Source organism: Tachysurus vachellii, chromosome 20, assembly GCF_030014155.1.
Source record: "Tachysurus vachellii isolate PV-2020 chromosome 20, HZAU_Pvac_v1, whole genome shotgun sequence".
In the NCBI taxonomy this organism is placed as follows: domain Eukaryota; kingdom Metazoa; phylum Chordata; class Actinopteri; order Siluriformes; family Bagridae; genus Tachysurus; species Tachysurus vachellii.
In genome coordinates, this window is record NC_083479.1 from 14,281,810 (window position 1) to 14,299,788 (window position 17,979).

At 39.4% G+C, this 17,979-nt stretch overlaps 1 protein-coding gene across 2 annotated transcripts in view; it reads left to right on the plus strand.

Annotated features, from left to right (window-relative positions):
• tln1 (talin 1) overlaps positions 1-17,979 on the plus strand; it is a 63,837-nt gene that overhangs the window by 39,342 nt on the left and 6,516 nt on the right. For both annotated transcript variants that reach the window (XM_060895967.1, XM_060895968.1), the window contains 24 exons: positions 170-272; positions 556-764; positions 1,014-1,133; positions 2,580-2,777; positions 2,902-3,041; positions 4,518-4,611; positions 5,597-5,686; positions 5,782-5,904; positions 8,189-8,332; positions 8,924-9,085; positions 9,253-9,393; positions 9,670-9,851; positions 10,123-10,255; positions 10,492-10,593; positions 10,729-10,899; positions 11,088-11,333; positions 11,538-11,657; positions 11,807-11,953; positions 12,137-12,303; positions 12,644-12,827; positions 14,464-14,589; positions 15,184-15,300; positions 15,910-16,095; positions 16,188-16,295. In XM_060895967.1, the coding sequence (XP_060751950.1) occupies positions 170-272; positions 556-764; positions 1,014-1,133; positions 2,580-2,777; positions 2,902-3,041; positions 4,518-4,611; positions 5,597-5,686; positions 5,782-5,904; positions 8,189-8,332; positions 8,924-9,085; positions 9,253-9,393; positions 9,670-9,851; positions 10,123-10,255; positions 10,492-10,593; positions 10,729-10,899; positions 11,088-11,333; positions 11,538-11,657; positions 11,807-11,953; positions 12,137-12,303; positions 12,644-12,827; positions 14,464-14,589; positions 15,184-15,300; positions 15,910-16,095; positions 16,188-16,295 (3,513 nt within the window). The remainder of the gene's footprint in view (positions 1-169; positions 273-555; positions 765-1,013; positions 1,134-2,579; positions 2,778-2,901; positions 3,042-4,517; positions 4,612-5,596; positions 5,687-5,781; positions 5,905-8,188; positions 8,333-8,923; positions 9,086-9,252; positions 9,394-9,669; positions 9,852-10,122; positions 10,256-10,491; positions 10,594-10,728; positions 10,900-11,087; positions 11,334-11,537; positions 11,658-11,806; positions 11,954-12,136; positions 12,304-12,643; positions 12,828-14,463; positions 14,590-15,183; positions 15,301-15,909; positions 16,096-16,187; positions 16,296-17,979) is intronic.

Consider the following 17,979-nt stretch of genomic DNA (forward strand, 5'->3'; position numbering starts at 1 on the left):
TTAAACATTAAGAGAATGAAAAGTGAATTCAAGATCAAGACCTGCTCACTCTCAGCCTTCTGTGAGCATGGTGTGAATACACCTAATCACAAACACTGACAAGTCACACGCTCTTCATCAGTAGAGTTTACACTCATTTCCATGTATCTTCTGTGTGTTTATGTATCAGCTGGAGAAGTGCTCTCAGGACCTGGGCTCCAACACCAAGGCAGTGAGCTCCGCTGTTGCCCAGTTACTGAGTGAAGCTACACAGGGCAATGAGAATTACACTGGTGAGCATGCTATCAAGCAATCAACCCAATTACTCTTCAATTCAAGGTGAATTAATCCAATCTGTTGGATCCTGATAATGAAAAGTTTACTCATGGTATGTTTTTATGTTCATTCCGCAAGTGAATTTTCTTCAGGTGTCCCCTACCCGTAGTGATTTATAGTCGTAAACTTTACATTTTTTCTGAATTTGTTCAGTCACATAAATAAATCTGGATAATACTTTTGGCAATCATTTGACACAACGAATTTTATTGTGAATAATCGCTGAATGCTCCTATACAGGCATGGCTGCACGTGACGTGGCCCAGGCTCTCCGCTCTCTGGCCTCTGCAGCCCGTGGAGTGGCTTCAACCACAGAAGACCCACAGGCATGCAACGCCATGCTGGACTGCGCTGGAGATGTCCTCGACAAATCAGGCAACCTTGTCGAAGAAACCAAAAGATCCATCGCCAAACCTGGAGACCCAGACAGCCAACAGCGACTTGCCCAGGTTAGACATGCAATCCCATTTGTAGCAGAGTCTGACACTGTAATGCAGCTGGTTTCTATTTAGGATAAAAACCTCCCTTTAATTGCTGATGTCAGACTTCATGATGCTGCTGGTTACATCAGATTGCTCACTCATTTGAAAAGATAAATGTTTTCCGTTTCAAGTAATCTATGATTAGTGTTCTATTAAGAGTTGTCTCAGAACACATGATAATTGCTGGTGTGTGTTGGATTATGTGTGTTCATTCAGGTGGCCAAGGCTGTGTCTCAGGCTCTGAACCGCTGTGTTAACTGCCTTCCTGGACAGAGAGATGTTGATAATGCCATTAGGACTGTGGGAGAGGCCAGCAAAAAGCTCCTTTCTGATCAGGTGAGAACAGCTGCCTCTATCGATTAGGGGTTTAAATCATTACTAATGTATTTCCTACATTCCCTTTGAATACCAGCTTCATTTGCTGGCTGCTAAGATATTGCCTAACAAAGTGAGTATGTGATGGTGCAGTATAAAATGTGTGCATGACCTATATCTATAATTAAATCATTTATTTAGGAAAATCACTTGTAAGGCCAGGTTCATGGATTCTGTACATTATGCATATTCAGGATGGCAACCATGTGTATGTTGTGGTCATGTGGTGCACAGCTGAAAAATAATAAACATGACGTGTGCATAAAAACACATTGGCAGTGAAACATGTACAACATGTACATAGCAGACTGAACAAACTATCTCAAATCATATATTACAGTGCTCAGCGTAAATGAGTACACCCCCTTTAAAAAGTAACATTTTAAACAATATCTCAATGAACATAAAACAATTGTCCAAAATGTTGACAAGTTTAATATATCTGTTTAACTTATAACATGAAAATAATGTTAATAATTTTATTTAAAATACACATTTTTCAGTTTAACTCAAATTAGGGTGATGCAAAAATGAGTACACCCCACAACAAGTAGACTACGTCTAGTACTTTGTATGGCCTCCATGATTGTTAATGACAGCACCAAGTCTTCTAGGCATGGAATGGATAATCTGGCGACATTTTGCAACATCCATCTTTTTCCATTCTTCAAGAATGACCTCTTTTATAGATTGGATGCTGGATGGAGAGTGATGCTCAACTTTTCTCTTCAGAATTCCCCATAGGTGTTCAATTGGGTTCAGATCAGGAGACATACTTGACCACTGAATCACTTTTACCCTGTTCTTCTTCAGAAATCCAACAGTGGCCTTAGATGTGTGTTTAGGATCATTGTCATGCTGAAGTGCCATTGGTCTGCAAAGTTTTGCATGTTATTCAGACCAATATTCCAAAAATAATTAGTGTTTTTTTCTTACATTAGTGTTTTTATATGAGATGTAGCTCATGAGCAAAGTCTCATCATTGTGTGAAGGCTTTTGCTAGAAATGAATGGTGCTTGTACGTGTGTGCTGCTGCGCAGAAATGTGCGTGTTCGAGGATAGCTGGCAAGACATTGCTATCATTAATATTGGGGTATTGATTTTAATCCTCCAGATGTACATAAGATACTCGTGTGAGTATTCGAACCATATTGTCACTGCATCCGCACACATTGTAAACCAGACTTAAGGCTCTATTTTCTCTGAGTTTAATCCAAACGAGCTGTTTTTAGATAGAGACAAAAGCTGTTTATGTTGACTCAGTGTGTATATTAATCTGTTAAAATGCAAATTGAAAAACACAAAGCAGATTAATAGTATACATGCACTAAAGAACCCATTTGTAGGATATCTTTTGGGTGTATTTCAATATATTTATCACCAACTTCTCACTCTCACAATTCACAGTTCCCAGCTAGTGGGAAGAGCTTCCAGGAAGCTCAGGCGAACTTGAACCAGGCAGCTGCCGGACTCAACCAGTCAGCAAACGAGCTGGTGCAGGCGTCTCGTGGCACCACACAGGACCTGGCCAAAGCATCGGGCAAGTTCGGCCAAGATTTCAACCATTTCCTGGAAGCCGGAGTGGACATGGCTGGTCAATCTCCGGTAGATAATCTTATATTACCATATGTTATTATGTTGTTTATGTTCATTATAAATATTGCCATATTGTTTTAATATTTAAAACTATAATATCCTGTGTGATTTAATTGGTTTTAATTCTGCACAGTCTAAAGAAGGCCAGACTCAAGTGTTGACCAACCTGAAGACCATTTCTATGTCATCCAGTAAGCTACTGTTGGCAGCCAAGGCTCTGTCTACTGACCCCAATTCCCCTAATCTGAAGAACCAGTTGGCTGCTGCTGCACGGTTAGAGCTCCACACATTATTTCTGCTTGTCTTATCTCTCAACAATCATCTATGTAACGCACTGTGAAGAAACTGACAGACAAGAACCTGTTTCTGTTCAATGATACTATCTGTCATGATTCAGATTATGATTTATGATTCACACAGTCAAGTGTCACTTGATTATGGTATCTGATAACTGTCACACAATGAGATCATAACTTTCATTTAAAGGCGTTGTTTGTAATTTTATTTTAGATTAGATCTATCTGCAGGGGGCACGGTGGCTTAGTGGTTAGCACGTTCGCCTCACACCTCCAGGGTTGTGGGTTCGATTCCCGCCTCCGCCTTGTGTGTGTGGAGTTTGCATGTTCTCCCCGGGCCTCGGGGGTTTCCCGTTTACTCCGGTTTCCTCCCCCGGTCCAAAGACATGCATGGTAGGTTGATTGGCATCTCTGGAAAATTGTCCGTAGTGTGTGATTGTGTGAGTGAATGAGACTGTGTGTGTGTGCCCTGCGATGGGTTGGCACTCCGTCCAGGGTGTATCCTGCCTTGATGCCCGATGACGCCTGAGATAGGCACAGGCTCCCCCGTGACCCGAATTAGTTCGGATAAGCGGTAGAAAATGAGTGAGTGAGAGAGATCTATCTGCTGCCTTCATAAAAGATTGAAATTGCGGTGAAGCAATACATACTGCTTTGTTCTTGTCTTATCTGACTTCTCGCTTTTCGGAAAAACTGAGCATCTATAGTCTGGCTGGTGGAAAAAGTAGTTTGGATCAGAAAACTTTACACAAAACCCAGGAGATAAAGAAACGAGTCCGATTCATTGCTTTTCAATATTCAGTTTATTACAGGTCTAGAAGCACTTTTAAAAATGATCAACTTTTGAATGATTGTCTTTTTATATTTTTTTTTTTGTATGTCCTTACTTGTTTTTAGCAGCATTCTGAACTTCTTTTTCCCCATCAGTATTGTTTAGGTGTAGGAAGTGGCATTAAAAAGGACTTTGGGCTCCAACCTGCTTCTAAAAATGAGACACACAAACACAGACTTGCACAGAAACACAGAGCATTGCCTTCTTATTATATCAGCCCATGCTAAAGCCTGTGAGCCCTGTCCTGTTGATTTTATATGTTTAAAAGGAAAAAGGAACAATTATGTAATGTGTATATGTGTGTGTATGACGGGCCTTTTAGAGCCAGGACTACTAACTCCTATACTGCCACTCAGGAGCTTAGCTGAGTCAGAGAGAGAGAGAAAGAGAGAGAGAGAAAGAAGCACAGCACAGAGAGTAAGATGGAAGCTAGTGCGTGGTAACGTGTGTGGGCGGACTGTGTTTCTATACTCCCTTATCTCTCCCTCTCCCCAATCTCTATGTTTTCCTCATCACCATGTCTCTAACTCTCCCTCCTTCTCCCACACATTCCCTTTCTCCCTCATCTCATGCGTATCTCATATCTCTCAAGTCTTCTCCTTTCTCTTTTGGCTTTATCAGTGCCGTGACTGACAGCATCAACCAGCTGATCACCATGTGTACCCAGCAAGCACCAGGTCAGAAGGAATGTGACAACGCACTAAGGGAGCTGGAGGTATTTCTCTCCTTTCACAATTGTGTTCTTTTTTTTTGTGCTCTCTTGCTCTCTGCTTTTGTTTGTCTTAAGAATTCATGTGTGTGACAGGCAGTTAAAGATAAGATTTTTAAATGAGGTTGAAAAAAAAAAGTTGTTTGACTGGATACGGGTTGGTTATTTCATGTACAGCGTTCTTGATTAATTACAGACACTGTAGTTATCACATGAGATACCGCTCAGCATATTAACATACTAATGGGCAGTGTATAGCAATATAACTTTTTAGTGATTGATCAAGAGCAAAAAGAGTCACTCTAACCCAATTTGTCTTCATTTATCTGATCATGTTTCTTTAGGTTTGAAAGACCCTCGGTTGCTCTGTTTTACTTTGTGGTAGCTTAGTCTGTTGCCTGACAAATCCACTCTGGCATAATTGAGTATATGGGAAAATGGTGTATTTTTGTAACTACTGCTTCTTCCATAAGTGTTTACACAACATTCAATGCCAAAGAGCTTTAAAACAAACTTGCATTTAGAGCTTGCATCTGTATCTGCAGTTCCGCAACAAATAAGGGAAATGCACCAATAACTATTGGTGGAATTTTAATCATGTTCTCTTTTATAATGCTCTTGTGTTCACTGTTATGCAAAAAATGTAATATCACCTAATGTACAGTATGTATGTTCTTCGGGTTTAAGAAACAGACTGTTTAACAACAAACAAAAGAGACAAATGAAATTATTGCTAAATAAATTAGATGATGCAATGGACACGTCTATTTGGCACTTTGTAGCTTCTGTTGTGGGTTTGGTCTACACTATGGCTTATTGTATTTGCTTTCATCTTTTTGTTATGAAACCTGTAGTTGGTCAGTGTTAATGTTAGCATATTGTTATTATACGTTTACGTTATATGTTTTTATTTAGAGAACATCTTTATTTGTGCACCAGCAGGTGGATTTTATTTATTTTTGTAAACTAAAGTATGTATGGGTTTGTGTAGACGGTCCGGGGCATGCTGGAGAACCCAACCGAGGCAGTGAATGACCTGGGCTACTTTGACTGCATCGACAGTGTGATGGAGAACTCAAAGGTGAACAGTGACTTATTTTCCTGCTTTTCGTGATGGTCTGTAATTGACTCTGTATTTTTAGTCATATGTGTGACATTGTTTTGTTTGATTGTCAGGTTTTGGGCGAAGCCATGGCAGGCATTTCCCACAATGCAAAGAACAGTAACCTTCCTGAGTTTGGAGACGCGGTCAGCTCTGCCTCCAAAGCCCTGTGTGGCCTCACCGAAGCTGCTGCTCAGGTAAACAAACATCACTGTGTTACATATATATATATATATATATATATATATATATATATATATATATATATATATATATATATATAAAAATCTGTGTGTGTGTGTGCGTGTGTGTGTTGTGGTTTGTGTTTTTGTTGCTTCCAACATATCAGAAATGTTTATTTCTTCCCCTGATTATTAATACCTCATTTCTTCAACCTAATTAGACTTGTAGGGGAGTGAAGTGTGTCAGTCTCCTGGTATCTCACACATCTGGAATTAGAAAGGAAGTGCAAATAAGCCAACACACCCACCCAATGTATTTCTCATATTCACTTTAGGTGTTTATGTAATGCTTGTCTGTGTGTAATTTGTCTTTGCAGTTTCACTTTAGAAAAACTCGGCTTTCTAGCTTTTCTGTATTCGTGCTTTCTGAATCTCTTGTTGATAATCACAGATAGCAGATATTGTCATCTATAGAAAGTTTTACAACGTTTGCTGCTCTGTGTCACAAACGATGAAGTCCTTATTAGGTTACTTCTAGTTTAGGAAGATGCTACAGTTTAGGAAGACGCTCCCATTTGTATTGCATCATATTTTCACTCATAGATTGAAATCTGTCTTGTGTTGATTGCCATTATTAATCATGAACTTCACTCACTGGTCCTCAGTTATATGACCAGTACCTGCACCAAAATGTAGTCATCTGAGCAACCAGTCATGTTGCAGAACCACAAAAATTTTGATGTTTTTTGTGAGATGCTTTTCTACTCAACATGGTAGTAAAGAATGATTATTTGTGTTACTTATTTTTGATTGATCGATTATTTGTGTGCTTGAATCAGTTCAGTTCGCTCACTAAACAATCTGTGTAAACTCTAGAGACACATTTTTCCCCATTCTTATGTTTCATGTGAAAATGAACCGAACATATAACAGTTAGTGTATCTACTGAAATTTTATGCACTGTGCTGCTGCCACTTGATTGCCTGACTACATAAAAGAGCGTGTGTTCACGTGTTCATAATAGAGTGGATGGTGAGTGGATATTTGTGTATATATAGTTTCAATTTCAACCATTTACAGTAGTCTTACATAAGTGTATCACATGTCTGACCATGTTGATTGCCCTAATCATATTGATACTCAGTAATAATAATATCGTTATTGATGCAGTCTTTACATTTTTAGTTACCATGAGCTTGATTTAAAACAGTATTGTTTCTCTATTATTTATCTAGTTATTTGTAAAATTTTAAAGATACCTTTTCTTTGTAAACATAAACTCTGAGAAGATGAGTATATGCCTACCATTAAGGAGAGAAGAGGCAGAAATGGTGCTCGAGGCTTTTAAATGCATCATTAGAGACCAAACTGACAGGAAAAAAAAAACAATGGAATGACTGTTTCTTTTTTTTTTTTTATTTCATTTCATTTTACTCTTCTGTTTCATCCCGCTGTGTGTCTTGAGTTCTTTTGTTGTGTTTTTTTTTTTCAACTTGCACACACTCACGCAGTAGTAGTTCATAATGGCTTTGATAGGGGATGATGATGAGTCATGTTTAAAAGCTCTCTTTCTCTCTCTCGCTCTCTCACTTTCTCTCCCTTTCTCCCTGTGCTGCTATTTGTCTACAGCATCTCACATACTTATTAGAACACTGATTGTAGTAGAACAATATAGAAGAAGGTGATGTGGAGTAGCTTGTGTGTGCATGTGTGAGTGTCGATGCCAAGGCAGATGGTGACAAAAGATGAACTGGTTGACGAGACCGTTCTGGTGAGAACAGAACTAAGGCAGTAAAAAAAAAAAAAAAAATCTTCCTTCTGCAGGATTTGACTCGTCAAAAAAAAAGAATCAGATGTTGTCTCCTTGAACGTACTTGCCATTTTTGAGAAGCTTTATTAAGTGGTGGTGTTTTTTTTTCTTGCTTGTTTTTCATAAATTATCCACAATTTGAACCTTTTGAATTTCCACACTTTCTATAAATGGATATTATTGTTCAGAGCCTGAACACACACAGAACCAATAACCAGGTGGATTGACAGACGCTCAAGGCCACCCCACCACAGAGCATTTTTTTTTTTATATGCCAGTTTCTAAATTCCCTTTATTTTAAGCACTGAATTGGCTCAGATTTATAACAGATATGGTCAAGAACTTCACTAATCAAGTTCAAATCCCAGCATTTACCAACAGCATTTAAGATGAAAACAGATTGCTCTCGTTCCTTGTGTGGAGTTTATTTCCAGTGAAACCACTTCTACTTCTGTTTTAAATGAACCTCCTTCTCTCTCCCTCATGCAGGGCGCCTATCTGGTGGGTGTGTCTGACGCCAACAGCCACGCTGGACAAAAGGGTTTGGTGGATCCGGCTCAGTTTGCCAAAGCCAAACAATCTATTCAGATGGCCTGTCAGAACCTGGTGGACCCCGCCTGCACTCAGTCTCAGGTACCATTTAACATAAATGTTCCTCACGTAGACTGGATAGCACTGATTAGCCTTTTTATAGATACTGTAACTGCATGCAGAATTTGTGCTGTTCTGTTACATGACGCTGCGATCCTGAGAAAGCCAGACATGGTGTATCTTGTTGGTTCGTTTAAGTTAAGCAGACCAGAAGCAGTTAAAACACAATCCATATGAAGATATTTTAAGGAAAAGCAGACCTTAACAACATGCTTCTAGTTTTTGGTTATGATTTTTATTATATACTTTTTCCCCCCTCTAGCTATGATATTGCATTTTACTTACATCATTCAGGGCATTTTTCACTAATTCTCACCAATCAGTTAGGAAAGTTTCTTCAAGCAAAATCAGAAGAATTAAGACTAAAGAAGACCCTGAAATGTGGAGTGCATACTGTGCATTCAACAGAAAAACTTCCTGGATGTTCAAGGGATTTTTGTTTGTTTGTTTTTGCCCTGCAAGGAAAAAAATAGATATTCTATTGTTGGTGTGTGAGTAAAAAGTCATCCTCAAAGGTTAGATCTGTCATCGGACCTTTCAGATGTTTTTTTTCACACCTCTACATTTCACAAGGTCCTCTCTGCTGCCACGATTGTTGCCAAACACACCTCCGCCCTGTGCAATGCCTGCCGCCTCGCCTCCTCCAAAACATCAAACCCTGTTGCTAAGCGACAGTTTGTCCAGAGTGCCAAAGAAGTGGCAAACAGCACAGCCAACCTTGTCAAGTCAATCAAAGTGAGTGTTTATCCCAGCAAACACTTTCAGATCATGCATTAAAATAATTAAATGACCAAAAACTCAAAAGAAGAACCAGACTCTTGTGCAACTTTTTAGCAGTTTTGTTAACATTAATAGGTAGTTATATACACTGGGTATACATGGATATGACTGTGTGTGCTCAGGCCCTGGATGGAGCCTTTAACCAGGAGAACAGACAGAAGTGCAAGGCTTCCACAGGGCCGCTGATCGAGGCTGTGGATAATCTCACTGCCTTTGCTTCCAACCCAGAGTTTGCCAGTGTGCCTGCACAGATCAGCCCAGAGGTACCATAAATTTTTCTATTACAAACATCTACAAGTATTTGTTTTATCTTATACTTATATGACAGGCTGAACAGTTGCTATAAAAGGTAAACAAGTTAATCACATGAAGTAATCTTCTGAGTTTTGTGTAACATTAGGCTGGGCCCATTATTAGTGTAATGACCTCAGCTGGTAACATAAACACACAGATACACACAAATATTCTTGTTAATCTGTGTGTGTGTGTGTGTGTGTGTGTGTGTGTGTGTGTGTGTGTGTGTGCGCACTTGATTGTAGGGTCTGGCTGCCATGGAGCCCATCGTGGCTGCAGCTAAAACTATGCTGGAGAGCTCAACGGGTCTGATTCAGACCGCACGCTCTCTAGCCGTGAACCCCAAAGACCCACCCAAGTGGTCAGTGCTAGCCGGCCACTCCAGGACTGTGTCTGACTCCATCAAGAAGCTCATTACTAACATGAGGTACGCCAATGCTTACCAGTAACAATGCTAAAATTTATGTCCCAAAAACTTGCGCATGATTGTGCATGTGGATTCCTGTAAACTATAACAAAATCCTATTAAGCCTTTTTTCTTTAGCTTCTCTGACACTGCTGCTTCTCTTCTAGATTGTATTATATGTATTATATACTAGATTGTATTATAAACATACATATTGTGATATATGTATGTTTTAGCATGCATCTGGTTGATTGTTCTGGTTGATTGATTGTTTCTGTTTGATTGTTTACAGAGATAAGGCTCCAGGTCAAAGAGAGTGTGACGAAGCCATTGAGGTTCTCAACAACTGCATTCGTGAAGTGGACCAGGCTTCTCTTGCTGCCATTAGCCAACAACTCACACCCAGAGACGACATGTCCCATGAGGTGTGTGTCATTCCTGCAGAGTACACCCCAGTACATACAAAAAAAAATCCTATAAAGCTCAAGTTCTCTTTGGGAATTTCCAAAAGGAACTTCTCATAGATTTTATACATGATGTTTGGGTTATAACAGTAGATTCTATTAGTAGTATCTATTGCAATTAGCAGTAATTTAAACTGTTGCTCATAGTCATTAATGTTAATTGGATTTAGTTGCGAACATATTGTTTGTTGTCTCAGGCTCTGCATGAGCAGATGGCAGCCTCGGTCCAGGAGATTAGCCACCTAATCGACCCAGTGTCCATTGCAGCTCGTTCCGATGCCTCCCAGCTGGGACATAAGGTATGACTCAGCATGTAGCCAGTATTACGCTATACACCTTTATTCTCTTGCACTCTACCTCATTCCAACTGTAAGGGTTTCTGTGTGGCTATACTATGTAGTTGTCCAAGGTTCTGGTTGTTCTCGGTCTTTCAGGTTTCTCAGATGGCAAGCTACTTTGAGCCGCTCATCATGGCAGCCATTGGCACGGCGTCAAAAATCCTGAACAGTCAGCAGCAGATGAGCGTACTGGACCAGACAAAGACTCTGGCAGAGTCTGCCTTACAAATGCTCTATACAGCCAAAGAAGCAGGCGGCAACCCTAAGGTGCGTTTATAATTAAAGGCTTCTCTTTTAAAATAACCCACATCTCAATCTGTATTGTATCCATTTTCTTGTCACATAACCTATTCCTCTATTTAAGATATGTTTCTTGTGCTTAAATCCCTGCTTCTGAATCAGTAGTAACACAGAGTAAGCTTTACTGTTTGTCTCTTTGGTTTTTTTTCTCCCAGGCGGCTCACACCCAGGAAGCCCTGGAGGAGTCTGTGCAGATGATGAAGGAGGCCGTTGATGACCTGGGAGGTACGATGGCTGAAGCAGCCAGTGCAGCAGGAGCTGTAGGAGGCATGGTGGACTCTATCACTCAGGCCCTCAACAAATTGGAGGAGCCTGGAGTGGAGCCTGAAGGAACCTTTGTAGATTACCAGACTACTATGGTGAAGACGGCCAAAGCTATTGCAGTCACTGTGCAGGAGATGGTATGTCCTTGGTGTTTAAATGTTCCTTCTGACTAATTACAAGTGATTTTAGATTGCAATGGAGTCTATACCATTGAGGCAGTGTTTTAAAAAATTGCATTTACAAGTTAAAGTACAGGGTATGTGTCACTCTAAAGAAAAAAATAAATAAATAATAAATTTTAAAAAAAGAGTATTTCTGGTATTAATTTGCTCTCTCACCAGGTCACTAAATCAAACACAAACCCCGATGAGCTTGGAGGCCTGGCCAATCAGCTCACTACTGAGTTTGGTGACTTGGCATCAGAGGCTAAATGTGCAGCCATCACCGCTGAGAGCGATGAGGTATGAAGAGAGTAACAGTTTAACTCACATCTGTCTTCAGTGTGTATTTTTGTGTGTCAGAGCATCTGCAGCCTCACTCTTTGCCTGCTGATGAATATATGAATATATATCTGAGAAATAAGGTCATGATCCTTCCTGCACTCTTGTAGATTGGCTCTCACATTAAGAAGCAGGTAACAGACCTAGGTTACAGTTGCACTGGATTGGTCACCAAGGCAGGAGCTCTGCAGTGCAGTCCCAACGATTCAATCACCAAGAAAGAGCTCATTGACGCTGCCCGCAAAGTCTCAGAGAAAGTGAGTAAAGTGTTCCTTTATGGCTTCATACTTCATCAGATTGTAGTATTTGGATGTCTCACAGAGATAACCAGAAAGAGTTACAGCTTATTGTGATATTAAATTGTGTAATTTACATATTTACCACTTTGTTTACTCCTATTTCTCTCTCTCTCTGTCTCTGTCTCTCTCTTTTTCTCTCAGGTGTCTCATGTATTGGCTGCACTGCAGGCCGGTAATCGTGGTACCCAGGCTTGTATCACAGCTGCCAGTGCTGTGGCTGGCATCATTGCTGACCTTGACACCACCATCATGTTTGCTACAGCGGGTACACTTAACAGGGAGAATGCAGAAACCTTCGCTGATCACAGGTTTCCAAATATTTCTGATCTAAAACACTTGTATTCATAATAATATGATGTCTGGAGACTTAGACTCTTGTTACAACAGAATGTTGTGAACTGTTTTGTCTGTAGACTGCATTCAACTTTCAGAAACTAACTCCCCCAACACACACAACCACCTCCACCCACCTCAAACATACACTTTATGTTTCACACATCATGGACAAAATATTGCAAGTATACTACTACATTAGGATTGCTATAGAGTTCATATACAACAATACTTATACCTACTGTAGGTCACTCTTAAAACTTAAAAATTCAGTTCAAAGATTTCGACAGTTCAACATTTTTTTTGTCCATCCAGAGAGAACATTCTAAAGACAGCTAAAGTTCTGGTAGAGGACACCAAGCTGCTGGTGTCTGGAGCAGGAGCCAGTCAGGAGAAGCTGGCCCAGGCTGCCCAGTCTTCAGTCAACACCATTACCAAACTGGCCGATGTGGTCAAGCTGGGAGCCGCCAGCCTTGGGTCCGAGGACCCGGAGACACAGGTAAAGCTGTCTTTTATGTCTGTCTTTAAAAAAAAATACATTCCTTTATTTAGATCATTAGAATCTATAAAAATAATTTGGGGGGAAAAAATATATTTTTAACAAAACCGTGTAGCAAGCTTAAAAACTTTTAAAATGTATAAAACTTACTTTTATTTGTATTTCTCTCATTTTTAGTAAGCTAATTAATCACAAAAATTTATATTTTGCCCATATTTACCAAAGGCACCAATTATCCTAACAGCAGCAGTATAAGGTCTTGACTCTTTTTTAATAAGCAGTGGGAAATATTATTTTATGGCATGCTGATTTTTTTTTTTTCTTAGCACATCTGAGCAAAATATTTCTATATGTCTATATCATTGATGTTCTCGATGCTGTCATTGCAAAAAGTCACCATCCTTTTTGAAAGTCTGCCTTGGATACATCACTTTGCAGACAGACTGTGTTGTTGCACTCAGTTCCTCTTTCTTTCTGTTTCCTACTTCTCAAACTGCTCTCTTCTCAACAAACAAGACTCTTTTTTCTTCCTGTGGCTTTCCTGTTGGTCAGGATGTGGGTACTGCTTGTTTGTGTTTTCTCTTGGTCATCGGGACGTGTGTGTTTGTCTGTGTGTGTGTGCGCGCCTGTATGTGTGTGTTGTTTTCTGTCCCACCGGAATGAAGAAAGACACAGGTGAAAGCCAGCATGGTTCTCTTTGCGTCCTTTCGTATTGAACACAGGAAGTGCACGCTGCATTTTGACACACGATTCTGCTTCCTCTTGTTGCTATGGCAGCGTTCAGAAATTCCTCAAAACAACCAAAAAAAATGTAAATGCTGAAAATTGTTGTTTAATGTTTTGAGAAATGCAAGTGGCCCCTGAAGTGAACATATATAGTGATATATATATGGCAGGTACAGGTTTTTATGTACGTTTCTAATGATTGTCTGTATACAGCCCTGAATGTCACCAACAAAAGTCATTCAAGGTCTTTGTTCATTCTGCGATTGGCTGTTCTTTAGAAAAGGTTTGTTTGGTATAAGAATGTTCAGACATTGAGGCTCCTGCTATGCTGCTGTTTAACATTAAGTCAGTTTAACAAGGCTTATTCTTCACTACAGAATCCTCTGCATTTCTATCAAAGCTTTGTTCCCCTTATCATTAACCTCATATTTTAGTGTCTGATGCACAACCCCATACAGACATTATGGTTATGATTATGGTAACTATTATGGTAATTATTCTCAGACTATTTACTATATTACATGCTGTCAACTTCAAAATCAAAGTGTTCCCTTCAGCAGATCTTTTCAGCCCAAGCGATTCATGTTTAGTCATTTTGTTCGGATTCCTTTCAACCTTCTCATAAAAAGTCTGCAGAAAGTTAAGATTTAAAATCTGTATATTTTTAACTTTCATCAACATTTATTTGCTTGCTTTACTAGTACCCACATCACTACTCCATGAATTCCTTCATTTATTTGGTTTTCATTCATGACTTCTGCTCATTTGATTGTGTTTATGTGCGTATTGCAGTGTTGCAGTTAGTAAACTACCACTTGTGTGTGTGAGTGAATGTGTGTGGCCAGTAGATGTCAGTGTTGATCTTCTCTCTGTGCTATTCACAGTAATAAAGCTGTGCTCTGTGCTCTAGGTGGTCCTGATCAACGCAGTCAAAGATGTGGCTAAAGCTCTAGGTGACCTCATCAGAACCACCAAGGGAGCAGCCGGCAAGCCTCATGATGACCCGGCTATGCTACAGCTGAAGAGCTCTGCTAAGGTTAAAATACAATGATCAGAAATCAGCACAATTGCATATTTATTTGTATAGCATATTTGACAACAAACACCGTCACTAAGCAGCTTTACATAAATCTGCGGCTAGACAGTGAGGAGGAAAACAGAGACGTAAGAAACAGAGAAGCAGAACAAGATTCATGAAGGGAAGCCCAATGTCTTCAGCTGCTAAAATGTGACAGCTGCTATAAGGGAACATCTATTCCTCATTATGTTTACATTTAATATCGTTAATATTTCCTTACTGATTAAAGGTTGTTAATAACGCTACACACATACACACACACTCATACAAATGTCCCCTCCATACAACCTGTAGTACGTGCTAGTGAGAAATCTCTTGTTTGGCTAGTGACCTGACCAGGGAGTATGAGATCATACCTAAAGAGAGGATGAAAATCAAATCAGGCCAGTTAAATACTATTGAACTAAATAGTATTAGTAATAGTAATCCAATAGTAATCTTTGTTTTTTTTTTTTTTTTTATGCATTTCTGTTTATCTTTTGTTTGTATCATATATGTTTGTATTACATGGAGACTTGCATCACAATAATTTGAAGTACTGGTTGTCATTAGGTGATGGTTACAAATGTCACGTCCCTGCTGAAGACTGTGAAGGCTGTGGAGGACGAGGCCACTAAAGGCACACGGGCACTGGAGGCTACCATTGAGCACATTAAACAGGAGCTGGCTGTGAGAAACTTCTTCACTTCATCCTCTCACTTATTTAAGCTCAGGCTAAAACTGTTTAAAAGTTAATAAACTTGTCAGTGACTACCAATAACCTTCAGATCACAGATGTCTTGGCAAAAATTTGAATCCTAATGATATCACAGCAATCCTTGGCCAGCATTAGACAGCATAAAGTGCTATGTATTCCTTTGTTTGCGTTCCAGACTGCTGCTATCAAGTTGTAGTGTCCTGTTATATATAAAAAGAAGAGGACCATTAGTACTTAAAATGTGTTTATTATTATTAGCCTAGACCTGGAGCATCGATTAAGCATGTCACTGTGAATGAGCTCAAAGTATAAAAGAGAGAAAATATTAGAACAAGTACATTATTACAGCATTGTCAGTGCTGTTGTGTTATATAGTTAATGAACGTCTTCTGATCAGTCAGAATCGAGCATTCAGCAGAGCTGTACAATGATACTGAGATGATGTTACTACAAAAAAAAACAACACATAATCACACTGAATAACTTCTCTGGCTTTAGAGGTTCAGCCAACTTTGAATGTCACCATGCTGTTGTTATATTGTATGTATATTGTATTGATCCACTATTATGTGGTCTTTTAGGTGTTCAGCAGTCCAGAGCCACCTCCAAAGACAGCTTCTCCCGAGGAGTTTATACGCATGACCAAAGGCATCACGCAGGCCACAGCCAAAGCGGTGGCTGCTGGAAACTCCTGTCGCCAGGAGGACATCATCGCTACTGCCAACCTGAGCAGAAGAGCCATTGCTGAAATGCTGCACTCATGCAAGGTAGCATAAATTCTTACAGCCTAGCCCATAGTTCTCAGCTTGACGTTTTTAAGTTTATCTTATTTACTTATTTTTTTATTATGTACATGTAGCAAGCAGCCTACCACCCAGAGGTAAGCCAAGAGGTACGGACTCGAGCCCTGCGCTTTGGAAAGGAGTGTGCCATTGGCTACCTGGGTCTCCTGGAGCATGTGCTTGTGGTAAGTTAGTGCCACTTATTATACAGTGTTTACAGTTTCTGCAATCAGGGAGATCGTCTTACTTTTTAGGGTGTGTCGTTACAGCCATGTGTCGGCCACTTAGTGTCATTTACCATTGAGCTGCTCGTCATTTCAGTGTAGTACTCTGGCAGCAGTGGTCCAAAATCTGAGCTTCCAGTCTCTTGTTACAGTGCACTGTACAATGAATTCCTGTAATGCTTTCTCTTTACAGTATTCACCTGGTTACATAGTTTGTACCTAGGTTTAATTCTAGGTTTATTTGAATACTGGCTCACTATTACAAGCGTGTTGTTTTGCAGGTGAAAATCTTTATCAAAATCTACATACAAATTACCCTTAATAACATTTATTTTACAGATTTCATTAATTATTTAATGAACGTCTCTTTAATTCTTTTAGGAGCTTCCGAGTATGTTAGGTAAAACCTTTTCAAAGCCATTTTACTGAGAAGGCACTTACATAGCTACAAATCTAAACCCAGGAACTAATTATTGTGTGTCGATTAAGCTCTGGTACTGCAGTAAATTTAATGCAGTACAATTTCATTGAGGCAAATTTTCACATATCCTGCCTTTGTGCATAGTAATATGCTGACTATATTTTTTATCTCTTTTCTCTGTTTTAATGCGGTGTATATGTATGTGTGTTGGTTCACTGTGATAGCCGGTAAGTAGAAGCTGACTGATCTGCACGAGTGTGTGCCCCTCTTTGTGTGTGTATCCAAATAGATTAACAGCCTTTGACCCCAAGAGAATATTCTTATCCACTCACACACGGCTCAAATTTAAAATAACAATGTAAAGTCAAATGTTTGTTTTCTACAGAACAACATGCAAGGCATAGAAATATACAGTTGTAGGGACAGTTTTTAATAACCAAAAATAATGGAATGCTAATAAACACAATGAATGAATAAGAAAATGAAGCCATTGTTAGATCTGTAAGTTTTCGAATCTGCTTTAAAAATCTCTGTAATCCTATAAAAAGATGAATAGCATAAAATCATGTATTTTTTATATTCTTTATAACTTTATATTCAGCCTTTTTTATATTCAAAACTTTACGGTTGTATTTATTCAAAGATTTATATATGTAAAGAAATGTAGGTATTACAGTATTAAAATACAAGCCCCTTTTCTGTTTAATAACGTTAAGTGCAATAACGTTAGTTACAGTCCATACTATGTGGGGTATACACATACAATAGAATTATTTAGTGAAAATTACTTGCATGGATTCAGTGTGTATTCATAACAAATTCATTAACCGTGCTCCTGGACGTGTGATGTTAGTGTCATGAGTACATTAGAAACCATTCTCAAGCTGCAACAGCTGAATATTTTAATGTATGAGGTTAAGAATCTGTAATGGTATCGCTACTATCAGGTAAAGTGCAAGTGTGTGTGTGTTGCTGGGGCTGAGGCTTTTCTTAGTGCTGTATTTGAAATCGCAGAGAGCAACATGCTTGCCAGTCTTCATAGTCGCCAAACTAATGACAAACACCTGTTATACACTCACCAGCACAAATCTAAAGGACACTCTGCGGACATTCTCTCTCTCTCATTCTCTCTCTCTCTTTGTTCTCTCTCTCCCTCTCTCTCTCTCGCTCTCTCACTCACTCACACACACAGTCAGACAGACAGAGACACACACACACAAAAAT